The sequence below is a fragment of the Protomyces lactucae-debilis genome (genome assembly GCF_002105105.1).
Source record: "Protomyces lactucae-debilis strain 12-1054 chromosome Unknown BCR37scaffold_5, whole genome shotgun sequence".
Taxonomy (NCBI): Eukaryota; Fungi; Ascomycota; class Taphrinomycetes; order Taphrinales; family Protomycetaceae; genus Protomyces; species Protomyces lactucae-debilis.
This window is the reverse complement of record NW_024467997.1, coordinates 559,651-576,207: the sequence shown is the minus strand read 5'-3', so window position 1 is coordinate 576,207 and position 16,557 is coordinate 559,651. Positions and strand designations below refer to the sequence as shown.

The 16,557-nt window shown below is 51.6% G+C and overlaps 10 protein-coding genes across 10 annotated transcripts; 4 read left to right on the top strand and 6 right to left on the bottom strand.

Moving 5' to 3' along the window:
• The first annotated feature begins 10 nt into the window (after nt 1-10).
• BCR37DRAFT_257816 (uncharacterized protein) lies at nt 11-659 on the top strand. The gene has a single exon (XM_040866696.1). It carries the CDS (start codon nt 141-143, stop codon nt 546-548), a length of 408 nt encoding a protein of 135 aa, XP_040726859.1. The 5' UTR covers nt 11-140; the 3' UTR covers nt 549-659.
• On the bottom strand, nt 502-1,231 carry BCR37DRAFT_378123 (uncharacterized protein). The gene has a single exon (XM_040868975.1). The coding sequence runs from the start codon at nt 1,196-1,198 to the stop codon at nt 557-559; it is 642 nt and encodes a 213-aa protein (XP_040726858.1). The 5' UTR covers nt 1,199-1,231; the 3' UTR covers nt 502-556.
• A 62-nt stretch (nt 1,232-1,293) lies between these two features.
• BCR37DRAFT_378120 (kinase-like domain-containing protein) lies at nt 1,294-4,166 on the bottom strand. The gene has a single exon (XM_040868974.1). The coding sequence runs from the start codon at nt 3,864-3,866 to the stop codon at nt 1,329-1,331; it is 2,538 nt and encodes an 845-aa protein (XP_040726857.1). The 5' UTR covers nt 3,867-4,166; the 3' UTR covers nt 1,294-1,328.
• A 550-nt stretch (nt 4,167-4,716) lies between these two features.
• On the top strand, nt 4,717-5,416 carry BCR37DRAFT_378115 (ribosomal protein S19-domain-containing protein; the record flags this gene model as incomplete). Its single annotated transcript, XM_040868973.1, has 1 exon — nt 4,717-5,416. A coding segment is annotated over exon 1 (212 nt), but the record flags the coding sequence as incomplete, so codon positions are not given.
• On the bottom strand, nt 5,156-6,993 carry BCR37DRAFT_378114 (uncharacterized protein). The gene is made up of 2 exons (XM_040868972.1): nt 5,325-6,993; nt 5,156-5,274 (listed from the first exon to the last, which is right to left on the bottom strand). Exons 1-2 carry the CDS (start codon nt 6,791-6,793, stop codon nt 5,199-5,201), a joined length of 1,545 nt encoding a protein of 514 aa, XP_040726855.1. The 5' UTR covers nt 6,794-6,993; the 3' UTR covers nt 5,156-5,198.
• A 183-nt stretch (nt 6,994-7,176) lies between these two features.
• On the top strand, nt 7,177-7,926 carry BCR37DRAFT_333615 (Prephenate dehydratase-domain-containing protein; the record flags this gene model as incomplete). Its single annotated transcript, XM_040867108.1, has 1 exon — nt 7,177-7,926. A coding segment is annotated over one exon (750 nt), but the record flags the coding sequence as incomplete, so codon positions are not given.
• On the bottom strand, nt 7,909-12,105 carry BCR37DRAFT_378112 (phospholipid-transporting ATPase). The gene has a single exon (XM_040868971.1). The coding sequence runs from the start codon at nt 11,957-11,959 to the stop codon at nt 8,078-8,080; it is 3,882 nt and encodes a 1,293-aa protein (XP_040726853.1). The 5' UTR covers nt 11,960-12,105; the 3' UTR covers nt 7,909-8,077.
• Nucleotides 12,106-12,153: 48 nt separating this feature from the next.
• BCR37DRAFT_412647 (SPOC like C-terminal domain-containing protein) lies at nt 12,154-14,749 on the top strand. The gene has a single exon (XM_040872229.1). It carries the CDS (start codon nt 12,467-12,469, stop codon nt 14,330-14,332), a length of 1,866 nt encoding a protein of 621 aa, XP_040726852.1. The 5' UTR covers nt 12,154-12,466; the 3' UTR covers nt 14,333-14,749.
• Nucleotides 14,294-15,065, bottom strand: BCR37DRAFT_378110 (peptidyl-prolyl cis-trans isomeras-like protein 1). The gene is made up of 2 exons (XM_040868970.1): nt 14,645-15,065; nt 14,294-14,607 (listed from the first exon to the last, which is right to left on the bottom strand). Exons 1-2 carry the CDS (start codon nt 14,915-14,917, stop codon nt 14,341-14,343), a joined length of 540 nt encoding a protein of 179 aa, XP_040726851.1. The 5' UTR covers nt 14,918-15,065; the 3' UTR covers nt 14,294-14,340.
• On the bottom strand, nt 14,744-16,298 carry BCR37DRAFT_378109 (glutaryl-CoA dehydrogenase). The gene has a single exon (XM_040868969.1). The coding sequence runs from the start codon at nt 16,254-16,256 to the stop codon at nt 15,021-15,023; it is 1,236 nt and encodes a 411-aa protein (XP_040726850.1). The 5' UTR covers nt 16,257-16,298; the 3' UTR covers nt 14,744-15,020.
• Nucleotides 16,299-16,557: the final 259 nt, after the last annotated feature.

Genomic DNA, 16,557 nt, shown 5'->3' with positions numbered 1-16,557 from the left:
TGCCTGGTCGCTTGCTGCTGAGGTCACGTCCAAAAAAGTTAAGTTTGTCTCACGGTGCCAGGAACAGACTCTGGCTCTATACAAAGTCTACCAAGTGAGCAAGTGAGCAGTACCTGACTGTCTACCAGGGCTACTTCTGCATGGCCTCGAGCAACAAGTCATGGCCAGAGGTACTCGCTGAAATAGTAAAGCTCACCAAAGAAAACCCAAAGCTGCTTTCCCAAGTGCGAGAGCTACGTGCCACGCAAGACCTGAATGAACGCGCATGGGCAGCAGCGCGTGCCAAGATCCAGCAGGATTTTGTTAAGAAGCGAGAAGCCAATACAGTCATCCGTGCTGTCGGTGGATCAGCTGATGACGCGCTCATTGATGCAGAAGAGAAAGCCACGCTCAGAAAGTATGATGAAAAGCTCATCGTTGCCTTTAAGCAGATGCTCGCAGCGCAGCAGCAAGCGCTCATAGGACTCGGTTTGCCGATGCCCAGTGATCATGAAGACATGCACAAAGTTGGACAATTACTAGACACACTGCTCGGCACGGATGATTGAACTCTGCTCTATGAATGGCTCGTGACGTACTCACGGTAGTCGACACCCTGCAAGCAGACGTGAAAGTGTTCAAGAGCCCCAATGCTCTTGAGACTGGGCGGATTGAAAAAGAAGACGATGCGTTCGCGTGGTAGATTCTTACACAGGTGCGTGTAAATGAAGGACTCGACCTGCACTTGTGTGTCGGGCTCAAGTACACCGTCAGCGTCTTGAGGCAGAGCATGCTTCAACCAGACTACGAGGTGGGTGATATCATCCTCAAAGCCATAAGGGAAGTCATTCTTGAGGCACTTCCAATCACGTTGATCTTGGAACAGGTTAGGTGCAGCCACTTGGAATCCCTGCGAAGAGACGAGCCTTCCGTCTTGCAGGGTCGTGCAGGTGTGTGCATCTGTTGAAGCCACGCCATCAATGCGCTCCCAGTGCAGTCTTTCTTGTAGAATAAATGCTTCTACACCTGGATACGTCTCTAGCACTTGTTGCTTCCAGCTAAAGTACTCTTCCAGCTGAGCTGGCGTGCGTGTCAACGCTGCCAAGTCATTGGCTCGGACCAAGTCGACGAGTTCTGCCCATCCAGTGAGCTTTGGCGACCCATCAGCATTGACGCGAGCCTGCGCTCTGAGAATAGAGCTTTGATCATCCGCGACCATAGAGATACAAGGAGCAAGCAATAGAGTAGATCAGGGGCCAGACTGCAGCTCAAGACGAGAAGCGTCAAGTATAGGTAAGACAACAGTCACATAGATCCATCTTTAGTATAACATAAACACATTTAAACAATTATGAGGAAGGCAAGGCACTTCGCATCTCATTCACCTGATCTTGATGCCTTCCTTGCTCAACACTGTTGCTCTCCATCAACTTGCGCGCTCCAGGCCGAATGTGATTGTGCACTTTACTCTGCTGTCCCTGCTTCTTCTTGTGCCGTGCAGCAGACGGTCTGTAGCCATTTGGATTGGAGTCTTGCTGGCAGCAATCAATCAAGTCAAAGAATTTATCCTGCAAAACCATCTCGGCCGTCCAGCGGGTATCGGGATTAGGATCAAACATGCCCTTCATGGAGGTAAAGCTGGATGCCGGTAATCTGCAGAACGGCGCCTTCTTTCGAAGTGGGTCACGACAGTCATCGAGTGATGCATCCGTCACGGAATGCACGGTGTGCTTGCTCGCATAACTGCCGGGGAAGCCATTGTCGCTGCTGTGCACACTTGAAGCCTGTCGAGAGATGGGTGTTCCAGGCATACTGCCAGTCGGCGACATGGCCACTTCGCCACCTTCATAGCCCGGCAAGAACTTATTTGGCTCGTAGCGCTTCAGGTTGTTGATGTACTTGCTCCATGACTTGTTTTTGTTGGAGGGTCGTGGATCGGCTCCCTCACCACCAAACGGATACGCATTGAGTGCAGCCGCAGGCGAGTCATTCTCCCATGTCAAAAAGTGAAAGACACACGCACATGCCCATATATCAGCCTTGAGGCCATCATACGCCGGTCCGTCTCGTGACCCGCTTTGATAGGCTTCTGGTGGAATCGAATGGTCTGTGCCAACGACGCCGCGACATGACTCTGCATCAGGACCAGAGACAAACACACTTGTACCGAAATCTGCGAGCTTAAGCTGACCATGGCCGTTCATGAGCATATTCTCAAGCTTAATGTCGCGATGGGCGATGCCTTGCTGATGCATGTAGTTGACGGCAAACATGAGCTGCTTGTAACAGCAGTTCTTCTCCGCTTTTCCCATGACACCTTGGTCAATCGCATTGTAGGCGTGGTAGTGCAAGTCAAACAAGTCGCCACCGATACAGTAATCCATCACTGCAACAAACGACTGTTCGCCGAATTTGTGGTCCTCAACGCAGATATCCGCCAGCTTGACGATATTCGCATGCGACAAAGCACAGTGGACACGGAACTCACGCACGAGTTTTGCACAGTAAAAGCCTTCATCCTCCTTTTCCCGCTTCTTGGCGAATGTCTTGACTGCGAAAAGACCGAGATCACCACCTTGTGATTCAGCATGGTATTGCGGCTTTTTACCAGACTTTAAACGCGCGGTACGGACAAGTCCACCGGCACCTTCACCCACTTGTCCTTTTGCGCCCTTCTTGGGAAGCTTGAGGAGTTTCGAGTCGGCTTCCTGGTAGACGTAGAGGTTGTCGAATTTAGGGAGTTGTCCAGTTATAGCACCCCAGCCTGCACCGCGAACAAGGGACGTCTTGCTGAGTGTCCGTGAGAGATCCGACATGCTTTGACCTGTACCGGACCGTGGCCGTCCAGGAATATCCACGGCAACAGGCGCGCCATTGGTGTTGTGATTGAAGCTGGACACACGACGTACATCAGCACCACCAATGTTTTGTGTGGCCTGCTTATCCTTGTCCTTGGACCAAAAGCCAAACGTTGAGCGCGAGCGGACGGGTTTCGGCATGAAGTCTGGGTCATCTTGCAACGCATCCATGATACTCGGTGAAGCTTGCGCTTCTGAATGACGTGGGTGCACTGTAGAGGTGGGTGAATGCGCTGCGTCTCCTTGCATACTGCTCGCACTACTCTGTGGCAAATCATGCACAGAGCTTTGTCTGCTCGGCCCGCGAGAGACGCCAGGAGTAGCTGCAGGGGTTGTGCCACGCGAGTCACCCATACTAAACATGGCCCGTCCACCGTGCTGAACCGGTGGTGTTTGTAGGTTATTGTTGGAGGGAGAGCGTTGCCGACGCATGTTTTCTGCCGGCTGTGAAACATCTTGTGTGCGAGGATGAACGAGCTCAACCTGATGACGCTCTGCTTGTGCTTGTTTGAAGGATTTCTGGTCATCCACGGGGGAACTCAAGCCTTGTTTGTCTTTGTGCTTGCCAAAGATGTGGATGCCAGAGAGCTTGCGAATGAGACTATGTCCACCGGCCTGCTTAGTGCCTGATGTACTCGTCTTGCGGACAACACCACCAGCTCCTTCGTGAGCAGGCAAGGTAGATGCGCGCGACGGCGCTGCATTTCTACCAGGCGATGGCGGAACACCGCGTCCTGTATCTGCAAAGGGTCCATCAGGTAGAGAGAGTGGACTCGGCGTATGAACATCATGCGCTGCTGCTTGCTTCCCTGTTGCGCCAGAGATGGGAAGACCCGCTGCGGCATGTTGGTGGATGGGTGAGTGTGAGCCTGACCCATCCGACTCTGCAGCAACATCTGCTTCAGACTCTTCAGGGATCGGGGCCTTGAGGTCGAGCGGCGCCGGTGCTGGAGGGGACAGATCTGCGAGACGCGGCGAGTGCTGTGATGCATCATCGGGCGTGCTGGGGGACTGAGCAGCGTTGAACATAGCGAGTCGCTGTTGGTCAAGCTTCGATTATTGTCTGCGTGCTTGTATCTTGTTCCTAGACACTGATAAGATAGAGACAAGGCACACAGGGGTTTTGTACTAGCTGTTGAGTGCCGTTTGACGTTGCTCGAGGGCGGAAATTGTCGTCGGTGGAACACTCGGCGGAGAAGACTGGCTTTTGCTCGGGAAGGAAGAAGAGAGGCAACTTGCTGGAGGCTGCTTGTGCCTTGAGCCCGTCGAGGGACGCTGGCGTCGAAGGAGGAGGTCGAGGGTGAGGGAGTCGGAGTTGCTTGCTGCTTGGTGAGTGAGGAGAGAGAAAGTGCGCGGGATCTGGGCGGATGACCAACCCTCGTATATACAGTGCTGCCTGGTGTGCATGAGTCTATAGAGACTGCAAACGGGTAGGGGAAAGGTCAGGCTGCTATAGGAAACCATGTCACCCTAGCTCATTCATCCGCAACCAAAGGGCCTCCATCAAGGCGGTCCCAGGCGGACTTTGATCTATGGCAAAGACTACTACAGGCTCGGCCTTTCGCCCTTGAGTTTGTTCTTCACTCGGATCCAAAAGGAATAGATCCAGAAGCTCGTTCGACCAGTAGGCTGAGCCAGAGATACTTCCGGCCTTGTCATATGGAAGTGCGACATTGTATATTGATGTGCCTGTAGCTATGTCTCGAGCAAGATAGGTTAGTTCAACCTCCTCTCATGTCAAAGTGTCTATAGCAGGAGCATGATCTCTACCATGAGCATCGTCTATATCACTGCCCTTCACTCAGCGCGTTCCCAGCCCGAGTCATACTGTGTCGGGCGTGTCGCCAACTTCTTTTGGTAGACGTCGACGACCAAACCATACACATCCAGCATGCAGCCAGCACGGATACTCCTCAAACGATCCGTATGGAAGGGTATATAGATCGCCTTTTGTTCTTTCATGAGCTGATCATCAGGTCCATTCGTCGTCTCCTTCCCCATGTCCCTCTCTGAAGCCCTCAAGAAACGCACACCCATCCGGACACAAGCACGCGCATGCACGATTCTACCGGCCTTTGTCGGCTTGCGCTTCATGGTACATAACGGCAAAAATTACCTACCGGTAGAAGTGACAGAAGAGATGGTCGGACACAAGCTCGGCGAGTTTGCAGCGACACGGCAAAAGTTTAGCTATAAGCAGACGAAGAATAAGTAAGGGTTCTTGTCGTCGTCTGTCGTCTATCATCGTGCATAGTAGCGAGCGTGCTGCATTTACACTATCCATTTCAAAAGAAGAGCATTCGCTACGATAATCTATACGCCCTTGCCATGAGTAAGTCATGTAAACCACGAAACCTCCCTTCACTGCCTTCCATCCACGGGATGAGCACACTGCGATTGCATTCTCGGCGACGTTTGCATCGCCTTCATCAATGTCCTAGAGAATGCGTTAGCTCAATCTGCTGCAATGTATCAGAGAGCGCAGACTCTAAATCCTCCTCCTCCGTACGTTCCTGCGTAGAGCGTCGAGCCGGCATTACAATCTCCTCCTCCTCCCTCTCCTCTTGCAATCGACCTGCCGGCACAAAGCTGTCTGGAGGTGGCGCATACAATAGCTCTTGCATTGGAAGCGAGTGTCCACCACAAGAGGCACTTGGCACTTCAGCCTGAACGCGTGTGCCACTTGTGCGCCGACTAGATGAGCCGCCTTCCGCAACAGACACTGCTTTTGTTGTGGCTCGCTCTGAAATGCGGCTCTCATCCGGTGCAGACGCTTCGCCAGGTTCTTGCACCCCTGTCGTTGCGACCTTTCCCTTGTTTTGCTGTTCACGCTGTTGTCGCGCTTCATCTTCCAGCATAGATAGACGAATGGCTTCTGCAAGCTGTTGATCCTCAATAGCAGCCACTTCACGCCGTCTCAACCGTCGAGCCTCTCTCCTTCCCTCACTCCCACCTTCCTCACCCGGTCGGATTGTTGCACCGGCAAGCAACAGCATAGCTGCTTCCGCTTGCGCCCTCCTCTCCTGTCTCTGTAGATGAGCCGTCAACAATGCCGCATTAGCAGCTCGTCGAGCAGCACGATCCTTGGCACGCTGCAACTTGGCCGTCCAATCAGGTCGAATCATGTCCGTTAAAACCACCTCACTTGCACTAGCAGGAACATCGCGTTCACTTGCAGCAAAAGGTTGAAAGGCAGGTCGATCGTATCGGACATCGGGTTGTGGATAAATCACACCGAAATCAGAAACATTGCAGTACGGACATACAGGTGATTCCATTATCAATGTTTCTGGGTTTTCCGGTGGTGGTTGAGGATCATCGGCATGCACGACAGGTGCATGGGGGTTGGGACGACGAATCTGGACAAAACACTCTGTACAGATGGGTTGACGACAACAGCGTGTCGTGGCAATGTTGACTGGGTAGTACAGGAAACAGATGGGACACTCAACAGCGTGCTTGTAGAGGAGTATACCAAAGGGCACACGGGGTGTCTTTTGTAGTTGATGGACCGTTGAGGATGAATCAACCGTTACTGCGCGTGGCCGTTGTGGTCGGTTAGTCGTTGGCGATTGACCATTATTGGCTTCCACATAAGACGAAGGCCGTGAGGGTGATACAGTCAGCGATGGTTGTAAGGAGCGCGTGCTCGGTCCAGCACCACTGGGATCATGCACCGAAGTCAATAGCGCTTGATTATACGCAGTCGGTGGCAATGCCTTCCGTAAAACACTCAACAGCTTTTCGTCTGACCAACTCTCATCGTAATCATCGAGACCTTTATAGTAAGGCGCTAGCTTCCTGGCAAGCTGCAGGGCGCGCACTACCGACTTCTTCCAATCTTGCGGGGAGGTGTAGATGGCCAAGCCTGATTCGAGTGTCAAGCTACCGCCATCAATGTGTGTGATCTGTTCTTCTTGCGTGCGATAGCCTGTATTGGACGGCGTATTCCCCATCTCTGGCTGTAGACAGTCTTGGTCAAACGCGTCAGCGCGGGGTAGAGATGGTTATCAGCTGTTGTGTCAGCCAAGGCTTCGCTAGAACGCGATATTCTGGCAGTCAAATGCCTTCCTCTGGCCGTAATACAACGATGAAGGACCAGCCTGCCTGCCTCGCTGCCTCCGGCTCTGGTGTTTGTTGTCCTGGTCGGTGTCCTGGTCTGACTGACTGACTCTGACATGCGCTGGCTGACACTTGGCAACTCAAACTTGCAAAATCAGACACCACGACCAGGAACCACTCCAGCTGGATCTGCTCTCATCCTGCTGTGCTGCTCATGTGCTACTAGACATGTGCTAGATCTACGCCATTGCTATAATATATCGAAGGAATGTCAAAAGTCGCCTATCTTGGGCCCAAGGGCACCTTCACCTACCAAGCAGCCCGGCAACACTTTGAACAGCTAGGTCCTGCAGAAGCATATATCTACGATCCTGTAGAAAACCTTTCGGACATCGTTGCTGCTGTTCACGAAGGCAGAGCAGACTATGGAGTCATTCCATTTGAAAACAGCACAAACGGCCATGTCGTACCCACCCTCGATCTCTTTCGAGCCATCGACCCACAAGGTGCTCGAGTCACGGCAGAAATCTATCTCAATGTTCATCAGTGCTTGTTAGCGCTGGGTAAGATGACAGACATACAGCGCATCTACTCGCACCCTCAAGCATTTGGGCAGTGCGAGCGCTACCTGGCAGAGACGCTACCTAATGCCAAACGTATCAACGTTAGTTCTACGGGAGAGGCAGCACAGCTTGCCGCCAAGGATTTCGGATCAGCGGCAGTAGCATCGCTTGCGTCCGCTGAAGCTGTAGGACTCAGCTTACTAGCTAAAGACATTGAAGACAATGCCAATAATACAACACGCTTCTTTGTCCTGCAGTCAGCAACGGGCATCAACCAGAAAGCGACAGGGCCTGAAAAGACACTAGCCCGACTTGTTGTACCACACGCAGAACCCGGCAGCTTGGCCCGGATTCTGCAAAAGTTTGCCATCTTTGGCTTCAACCTCACCAGCATCTGCTCACGGCCGCTGCCGATTACGGATAATCAAAAGTGGCGATACGTGTTCTTTATTGAATTTGAAGGTGGCCCCTCGGAGGATGCTCGTCTCTCACAGCTCATGCAACAAGTAGAATCAGAGAAATTGGCAGAGCATCTCTCCTTTCTCGGTCACTTTACAGATCTCAGAAGACTTGCATCATGAAGGCTCTGCATTCTATATACAGTCAATTCATAGACTAAAGATTCGACTCGCGGATGCCAACACCTCCCTTGGATAATTGCTGCTTCTGCGACTCTGCCTGCGTACTCGTCAAGACCTCTCCAAAACGACCCCGACCAGCCGTCGTATCATACGCCCGAGCGACTCTGGCAGCACCTTCATCACCTTGAGAGAACGCATAGCCACGCTGTTTCCGCATCCGTTGGACTTGTCGTACTTTGCGAATGGCTTTTTGAAATTGTTCCATGCGTGGACGATAATCAGCAACGTTGTATTTTTGGATCTCTTGAATGTGGTGATAGGATTGTGGGTAGTACATGCGCTTGACGTACTTCCAACAAAAGTCTCGCAGCAAGCAGGCAATAGGCAGGAGGATGACGGTTGCCCAAAAGACGATATTGGCATAGAGATGGCCGATGATGCCAGTGTACTCGGTTGAAAAGCCAATGGCTGGTGCAATCAGCGCATACAGCGGAAGCCAGCCAATCCAAATGGCAAACGAACCAGGAATTGCAATCCACGTCCACTTTGTCCACAAGTTGGTGATGAGCGCCGCTTTGCCAAGGACTGTTGCAAGAACTGCCGTGTAGAGTGTTGTTCCCCAGACCCAGTGACCACCGACAACGCCATCCCGCTCAATACCGTCATATCGAAAGATGGCAACACCAGCGAGGTAGATGATGAGTGAGTGGTAAAAGCCATTGGCGACCCAGGACCAAAATGTAGTACGATTGAAGAACTTGCCTTTCTGACCAAGCATGTATAGCTGTGGGTAGCGATCGAGAAGCCGCGCACTAATGAATTGGTCAAAGACACCCATCACGATAGGCGGCAAGACGGTGAAGAGGACGTTGTATAGTGAAATGGTCCAAGACTCATAAATGACTTGTCCAGAGAAGCCATTTTGAAAGGCATACCAGAACTGCGTCATGTAAAGCGTGATGTTTTTGTAAAAGGAAAACAAGATGAGCTTTGACAAGCGTTGGTAGCTCCATGCACCATGCACAAGCAACAGTTTGCGAAGGTATCTGAATTGGCCAATAGCGATATCGGCACTTCTTGCAGCTTGCAGACCTTCCATACCAGAAATACCGATACCGACGTGCGCTGCTTGAATCATAGAGACATCGTTGGCACCATCACCAATAGCAAGGAGAATGGCCTTCAAGTGCTTCTTGACCAACTTGACAACAAGCGCCTTCTGCAACGGCGACACACGACAGCAAACAACTGCCTTGCATAAGACTGCCAAATCCAGAAATTCACGCTCCAAGTCCTTTTCAAGGGCAAAGCCAAGCGACTTGCCATCAATGACAAGAGCAAACACTTCCGGCTCAGATTGTGGCGTCGACCGGCATGCATGGAGTCGTCTTGCAAGCGCTTCTCGAGTCGCCTCCTTGGTTTCTTCATTGATAATGATGAGAATCATTTCTTCACTAATGAGCTTGCAACTCATACCAATATTGATGGCTGTCTCCTGACGATCGCCGGTCAAGACCCATACTTTGATGCCTGCGGTCTGGAGTGTTGCAATTGTTTCCGGGACGCCTTCCTGCAATCTGTCTTCAATAGCGGAAGCACCAAGCAAGGTGAGATCCCGCTCAATCAACTCTGCTGCCTTGTCGAGTTCATCCGCACGATTGTTGATGGTGGTGGCCGCCTTTTCAAACACAGACGCCCACTCTCTGTACTCGCTCTCGGGAATTTCCCGGTACGCTAGACAGAGCGTACGGAGACCATCCGTGGCGTATTCCTCAAGATGCTGTAAGGTTCGCTCAATGTTGGGTGTGCCTTGACGTAAACGCTCGAGAATAACAGTATCAGCACCTTTACAATAGAGCCGTACACGACCGTCTGGACACCGAAAGATGGTGGACATGCGCTTCCTAGTTGAATTGAACTCACAAATGTTGAGAAGCGTGAATTCATGTTCCTTGCCCTGTACCTCAATCGTCACGGATTTCGGACGTCGCGCAACAAATTTGTAGCCAAGGTCACAGGCACCCTGTACCAGAGCGCCCTCGTCAGGGGACGCAGCTTGATACTTGATTTGTCCAGGTTTTTCGCTGTTCTGCTCTGGAATGACGGTATGGCAAGTCGCAAGCAGTGTCAGGAAATGATGCATAATCTCGCGCGAGGGGTGTTCCACGAGGTTTTGCTTGAGCGTGTTGAAGTCAAACACGCCAAACTCTTCACCATCGACGAAATGTCCCTTGTTGTCTTCTGGAACGACTTCTGAATAGGCAACACCAGCAATAGAGACTTGGCGAAACTCCATCTGGTTGCGCGTCAAGGTACCCGTCTTGTCCGAGAAGATGTACTCAATTTGACCAAGCTCTTCCACCAAACTTGACGTGCGACAGTTCGCGGCAGTGTCTGTTTCGGCATAATACATGTCGAGGTCGGCACTGATGAGTTGTGCTTGGACAAATTTGCAGAGCTCGACCGTCACGAAGAGCGAGATGGGCACCAAGTTGGAGTAGAGAATCCAAAAGGTGAGTAAATTGAGGAAGAAGCCGCCGACTTTGCTGGTGGAGGAAATATCGAGGTAGCTCAGCTGGGTGCCCTTGACTGTATTGAGGATGAGATAGCCAGCAGAAGAAACGACGGCAAGAACAATCAATATGGTAAATAGAAAGACGATTTGCACATTGACCATCTTTTCCACTGCAGTCACCTTGATGGGCGTCGAGGTGGCGTTGCGCATAAGCTTTGTCTCATGACCAGTAAAGACGACGATGCCATAGATCCACTGTGTATTACGGAGCTGTGCACCACGCAACAAGAGCTGATCAGGACTGAGTGGTAATTCGCGCATACCAGCACCCGTGTCCATGGTAATGGTTGCTTCAAATGTATACAGACTGTTGTTCGGCTGCTCACTCTTGATTTTGCCTTGGACGCGGCTCAGCTCGACGGGATTGACAAGGTGAGCCGTTTCTGGCAGGGCTTGCTTGATTTTGAGATTGGTTTCGCCATCGAGGTTGGCCGTCTCAATGTAGCAGAGTCCTTCTGGCTCAGACGACGAGACGAGTAGTAAATCTGCCGGAAAGGCTTCCTCTGAAGCAACACGCACCGTGTCGCCGACTTTGATGTCAACCCAGCGTTTGTGCACGAATTCCGAGCCAACCATGACTTGAGCCGCTGACCGATTGAGCTCTCTATCCTGACCATGCCGTTTCAGGTCTTCCACAAATTCGCGAATTGCCGATACAATCAACACGACCGTCAGCGGGCCAATGGTAGTCCATCTATTTGTCGGCGAGACATTCGGAATTTGCTGAATGATGGAGGTGAAGAGGAAAAACAAATTGGCGTACTTTGAGAACTGCTCCATGAGGAACTTTGGGAGGAAGGTTGCGACATTGTACTTGGCCGTACTGACGTGGTTGTCAAGATGTCGATTCGCATCATTCGCTGCTCGATTGTTGACGTGGATGAGACGTGGACCAAGTGTCGCTGGGTCTACTTGCTTGCGCTTGAAGAAGTCTGCAAAGCTGCGCTTCCTGACTGTACTGGGGGCCTCGTCGTACTCCACGGCGCGTGGTGCACCTGGCTCTGTCAAAGGTAGATGGGCTGGTTCCGTGCCATACCCTACTTTATCCTTGACTTTGCCCACGAGTGAACCTAATGTAGATTGTTGATGTCGCGCGTCATACGTCTCTTCGCCATAGTACGGCCCAGGTTCTTGATGGCGCATGGGCGTGTCTGTCTCATACAGCAACTGCTCGTCGTCACTGAGCAAGTCTTCCTCATAGTAATTGCTAAAGGGGTTCGTTCCGCTTGCAACAGAATGCTGCGACTCCTGATACGCTGCATTGGCATAGGGACGCGATGCGTGCTGCGGCAAGGGCTCGTCTGCGAACAGATCTGCCTCTCGGGGACGCGTGCCCACCATCTATCTGGGGCCGTGCTGGTTGGGATTGCAGGCGATGAAGGCAAGCAGAAGGTGAAGCTGCTGCGACGGCGACACGGACGGACCCTGAGAGGAGGGGCCCTGCAACGAGGAGGGAGTCGAGGGATGACTTTGTGCTGTAGTTTTGGCTGCGTCAACTGTCTTTTGGTCTCAAACTCACCAAAATAGACAGGAGACACACGTGGACACGGCGAAATAGAAGCTACAAGAGGGCCTACCTGTTGTATAGATGATTCAAAGTCTGCAGGCAGTAGACGGAAGAGCAGAGTACCTCACCCCTGATTCCTGACCCGTCTGCCGCATATGGCCTCGCTGCCGGCCATCTTGAGTGCTGCATCACGTGTGGTTGCTGCAGCAGTAGCACAGAAAGAGACTTGACCAAAACCTATAGCTACTCATAGCTACTCATATCTACTATTATTCGATTTAGCTCCAGGTTCAGGCTGCTGCTTATGCGCTTAGCTCTAGCTCTTAGACTTATTGCTCATCATGTCGAGTGAGCAAGCAGGCCTTCCAGCTGAAGAAGACGAAGTCAATGAGCTCGCCTACACCTCACAAAAGGAGGCCATGCTCTTTCTCATTGACATCTCTCCCTCAATGCTCAAACCCAATGACAAAGGCACTTGTGCCGCACGCACAGCGCTTGAATGTGCTTACTCTGTCATGACGACAAAAGTCTTTTCCGCGCCAAATGACATGATTGGCGTTGTCCTATACAATAGCAAGACGTCGCAGCTCGACAAGGACAAGAAGTACTCGACAGTAAGAAAAGAACACATGCACCTGCTTGTTGATTTGGACGTGCCCGGTGCAGACCTCATTCGCGTGGTGCGAAACTTGCTCAAGGAGCCAAACCAATTCAACGAAGTGTGTCAAGCAAGTGAAGAGCGCGCCTCGCCTGCTGAGTTGATTGAGCTCGCTAGAGACATCTTCCAGAATCAAGCACCACGATTCAACTTTAAGCGCTTGGTATTGATTACAGACGATGACGACCCAATGCGCACACACCGCGCCCTGACGCAGCAATTCAAGACACGCACGAAGGATCTCTACAGCCTTGGCGTGGCAATTGAACCCATATTTCTCTCTAATGACGCGCCCTTTGACTCCATCAAGTTTTGGGATGATATTATTGAGCGACAAGAGGAAGATGCTGGCGAACTGGTGCTCGAAGGGGAGGCAAGACTTGTAGACATGCAGGAGACCATCAAGGCACTCCAAACGCCAAAAAAGGCCACTTTTTCTATTCCCATGGAAATAGCGCCAGGTCTATCTATTGGTATCAAGGGTTACGTCTTGTTCAAGGAGCAAAAAGTCGTCAGGACAACTTTCATTGACAATTCTGGCGCACGTCCACAAACTGCAAAGGCAGACACAACGCTGACGTGCGAAGATACAGTCACTGTGCTTGACAAGACACAAATCAAGCAAGGCTACAAATTTGGTCCTGAGAATGTCACATTTGATGCAAAAGAGATGCAGCAAATCAAACGGATTGAGTCGCCCGTGTTGCGCATCATTGGCTACAAATCACTCGAGAAGCTTGATTTTTGCCACAATATTGCCTCTGCGTACTTCATCTACCCACATGAAGCGACGCATGTTGGCAGTAAGCGAACGTTTGCGGCACTGCATCGCGTTTTGCTGCAAAAGAAGCAATTCGCACTCTGTTGGTTTATTCCAAGACGTAATGCATCACCCGTTGTTGCTGCAATGATGGCCTCTGAACTTGAACTCTCCGAAAACAAGAAGTCCCAGCTCAGTCCACCGGGCTTCTTCGTCATTCCATTGCCTTTCGCAGATGATCTTCGCAATCCACCACGAAGTCGTCCCTTGCCGTCAGAGGATTTGGCAAGCTTGTTTGGTGATATCATTGGTCAAATCACCTTGCCTGCGTATGATCCTGCAAAACGCTCGAACCCAGCATTACAGTGGCACTATAAAGCACTCGAAGCCATGGCCTTGGGTGAAGATGTACCACAACTGGCAGATCAACCAGATGAGTCCATGCCAAACTTTAAAGCCATCCACAAACGAGCAGGGAAGGCAATGCTGGCGTTTGTTGAGGCATTGGAGATGGCGGTAGAGCAGGTGCAAGACGCTGGACCAGCAGTGCCTACGAAGCGAAAAGGTGCATCACCCGTGGCATCGAGTAAAAAGGCCAAACCAGGACCAGGGAGTGTGCCGAGTTTAGAAGACTTGCGAGCTGCCGTGCTGAATGGCACACTTGGTCAATTCAAAGTTCCTGAGCTCAAGGCAGCTCTCTCGGCGCATGCGAGCGCCTTTGACGTCAAGCCAGCCTCATCACTCAAGAAGCAAGAGATGATTGACTTTATTACAGAAAAGTTGACTTAGCAATATAGTTATGCAACACGTTCAATGAGATGCACACCACTATCGGTATCCACGACACCAGAGAGCTGTCCAGGTTCTAATGCAAATGCAGCATCCTCAAATGCCTTTTGCATCTCTCCCCTACCAAAGAATCCCAAATCGCCACTTTTGCGTGCTGATGAGCAATCTGACTCTGTCACAGCCAGCTCACCCAGGGTAGTCAAGCCAGCGCGAATCTTTGCCTCGTGTGCAGCAAGAATGGTGAGTGCTTCGTCTTTCGTCCGGGTAATGTTGGGCTAGTTGTCAGCTGTGGCATGGTACGAAGAGTCTTACCTCTTTCCATGAGGATGGGCGACGTGATCCCTGATGCTTCACCAACAAGTGGCTCACACGAATCTTGGCACCATCCTGAGTCGTCCCACTAGAAGCAGCCGCTTGTCCGCCTCCAGAATGGTGAGAAGCCATGTACACCGCAAGTAAATCCGTGTTGGTGCCGGCAGGAGGTTCCCAGCGCGATTCGGATGTTTTCGCATGAAAGTAGTAAGGCAGGTTTCGCGACTTGCTGTGTCGTACTTGCCAGCCTTCGGGAAGACCAGACTCACTCATGCTGCTATGTCTTTGCTGGTTGGTGTCGTTGCAAGTGTCGATTCAATTCGCGGGGAGTTTTGTAGAGTAAAAGGGGACGAATGCTTTTATACTTTACGAAGAACTAGTAGAAGCCCTGGATGCCCGTGATGGCACGGCCCAGGATGAGTGAGTGCACGTCCGAGGTTCCTTCATACGTCGCAACAACATGCAAGTTGTGTGAAATGCGGCCAATATGGTACTCATCCGCCACTGCATTGCCTCCCAGGATCTCCTGCAGTGAACGAGAACCCTGCAAGGCACGCTCGCAGTTCTGGCGTTTAATCATAGACACCATCTCCACTGCCAGATCACCTGAATCCTTGAGCCTGCCGACTTGTAGCGCAGCAAGCAAACCATAACCCACATCAGTCGCTGCATTTGCCAATTTCTGCTGGACGAGCTGGAACTTGGCCAGGGGCTGGTTGAATTGCTGACGGTCTAGTGCGTACTGCCGAGAGAGCTCTAGACATTGCTCAAGCGCACCCATGACACCCCAGGCAATACCGAATCGAGCATTGTTGAGGCATGAAAAAGGACCCTTGAGTCCCTCGACGCCAGGCAACAAGTTGTCTGCGGGCACCGCGACTTCGTCCATTTGGATCATACCGGTGGTTGAAGCACGCAGTGACAACTTGCCGTTAATCTTGGGCGTCTCAAGACCCTTCATGCCGCGCTCAAGCAAAAACCCACGAATCTTGCCATCCCAAGCACACTTAGCCCAAACGACAAAGAGGTCTGCAAAGGGAGAGTTGGAGATCCACGTTTTAGAGCCCGAGATGGAGAAGCCGCCACCAGGTGCTTCTTTGGCGGTTGTCTCCATACTCGCCGGGTCGGAACCGTGGTTGGGCTCTGTTAAACCGAAAGCACCAGCTAGCTCACCCTTGGCAAGGCGGGGCAGGTACTTTTCCTTTTGTGCATCCGTGCCAAATGCATTGATGGGATGCATGACTAGAGACGACTGAACAGACATGGCCGACCGGTAGCCAGAGTCGACACGCTCGACCTCTCGTGCAATCAAACCATAGGCAGTGGAGGAAACACCCGCACAACCATAGCCATCAATCGTAGCACCCAGCAAACCAAGCTCGCCCATTTCATTCAAGATTTTGCGATCATAGACTTCATTGCGGTATGCATCGAGGATACGCGGCTGTAGCTTTTCCTGGCAGTAATCGCGTGCAGTTTCGCTAATGGCAACTTCTTCCTCGGTGAGGAGGGAGGTGAGGTTGAGTGGATCCTGGTAGGAGAACTTGGCGAAGGACCTTTTGGTGATGTTGCCTGCTGGCTTGAGGGAAGTAGCGAGCCTTGACCTGAGCATCTTGATGAGAGATTGGCTGATGGAAAAAGAAGTACAAGTTGGTCAAGGCGGGGAGTTTTGTGGTCTTTGTCAGATGCGACTTTCGGTAACTGCCGCCAACCACAGACTCAGGCTGCTATTGCGACTACTTGCCGATTTAAGCCCTTGCACTTGACAAGGATGCATGAGTCATGTCTGATATGTTTTACTTGATGCCTGCAAATAGCTGTCTGGGCATGCCGCACCGCTATCTCTATGCATGGACACTCGGAGTCACTCTCTACAAAGCTGCCATACATTCTTCTGCTTATTTGCACGGCTC

Bases quoted from the DNA above. Each gene is read 5' to 3' on its own strand.
- BCR37DRAFT_257816 (XM_040866696.1), top strand. From the start codon at position 141: ATGGCCTCGAGCAACAAGTCATGGCCAGAGGTACTCGCTGAAATAGTA.
- BCR37DRAFT_378123 (XM_040868975.1), bottom strand. From the start codon at position 1,198: ATGGTCGCGGATGATCAAAGCTCTATTCTCAGAGCGCAGGCTCGCGTC.
- BCR37DRAFT_378120 (XM_040868974.1), bottom strand. From the start codon at position 3,866: ATGTTCAACGCTGCTCAGTCCCCCAGCACGCCCGATGATGCATCACAG.
- BCR37DRAFT_378114 (XM_040868972.1), bottom strand. From the start codon at position 6,793: ATGGGGAATACGCCGTCCAATACAGGCTATCGCACGCAAGAAGAACAG. The intron at 5,275-5,324 runs GTCTGCGCTCTC...CGCATTCTCTAG, and splicing joins ACGGAGGAGGAGGATTTAGA to GACATTGATGAAGGCGATGC.
- BCR37DRAFT_378112 (XM_040868971.1), bottom strand. From the start codon at position 11,959: ATGGTGGGCACGCGTCCCCGAGAGGCAGATCTGTTCGCAGACGAGCCC.
- BCR37DRAFT_412647 (XM_040872229.1), top strand. From the start codon at position 12,467: ATGTCGAGTGAGCAAGCAGGCCTTCCAGCTGAAGAAGACGAAGTCAAT.
- BCR37DRAFT_378110 (XM_040868970.1), bottom strand. From the start codon at position 14,917: ATGAGTGAGTCTGGTCTTCCCGAAGGCTGGCAAGTACGACACAGCAAG. The intron at 14,608-14,644 runs GTAAGACTCTTC...GCTGACAACTAG, and splicing joins GCCCATCCTCATGGAAAGAG to CCCAACATTACCCGGACGAA.
- BCR37DRAFT_378109 (XM_040868969.1), bottom strand. From the start codon at position 16,256: ATGCTCAGGTCAAGGCTCGCTACTTCCCTCAAGCCAGCAGGCAACATC.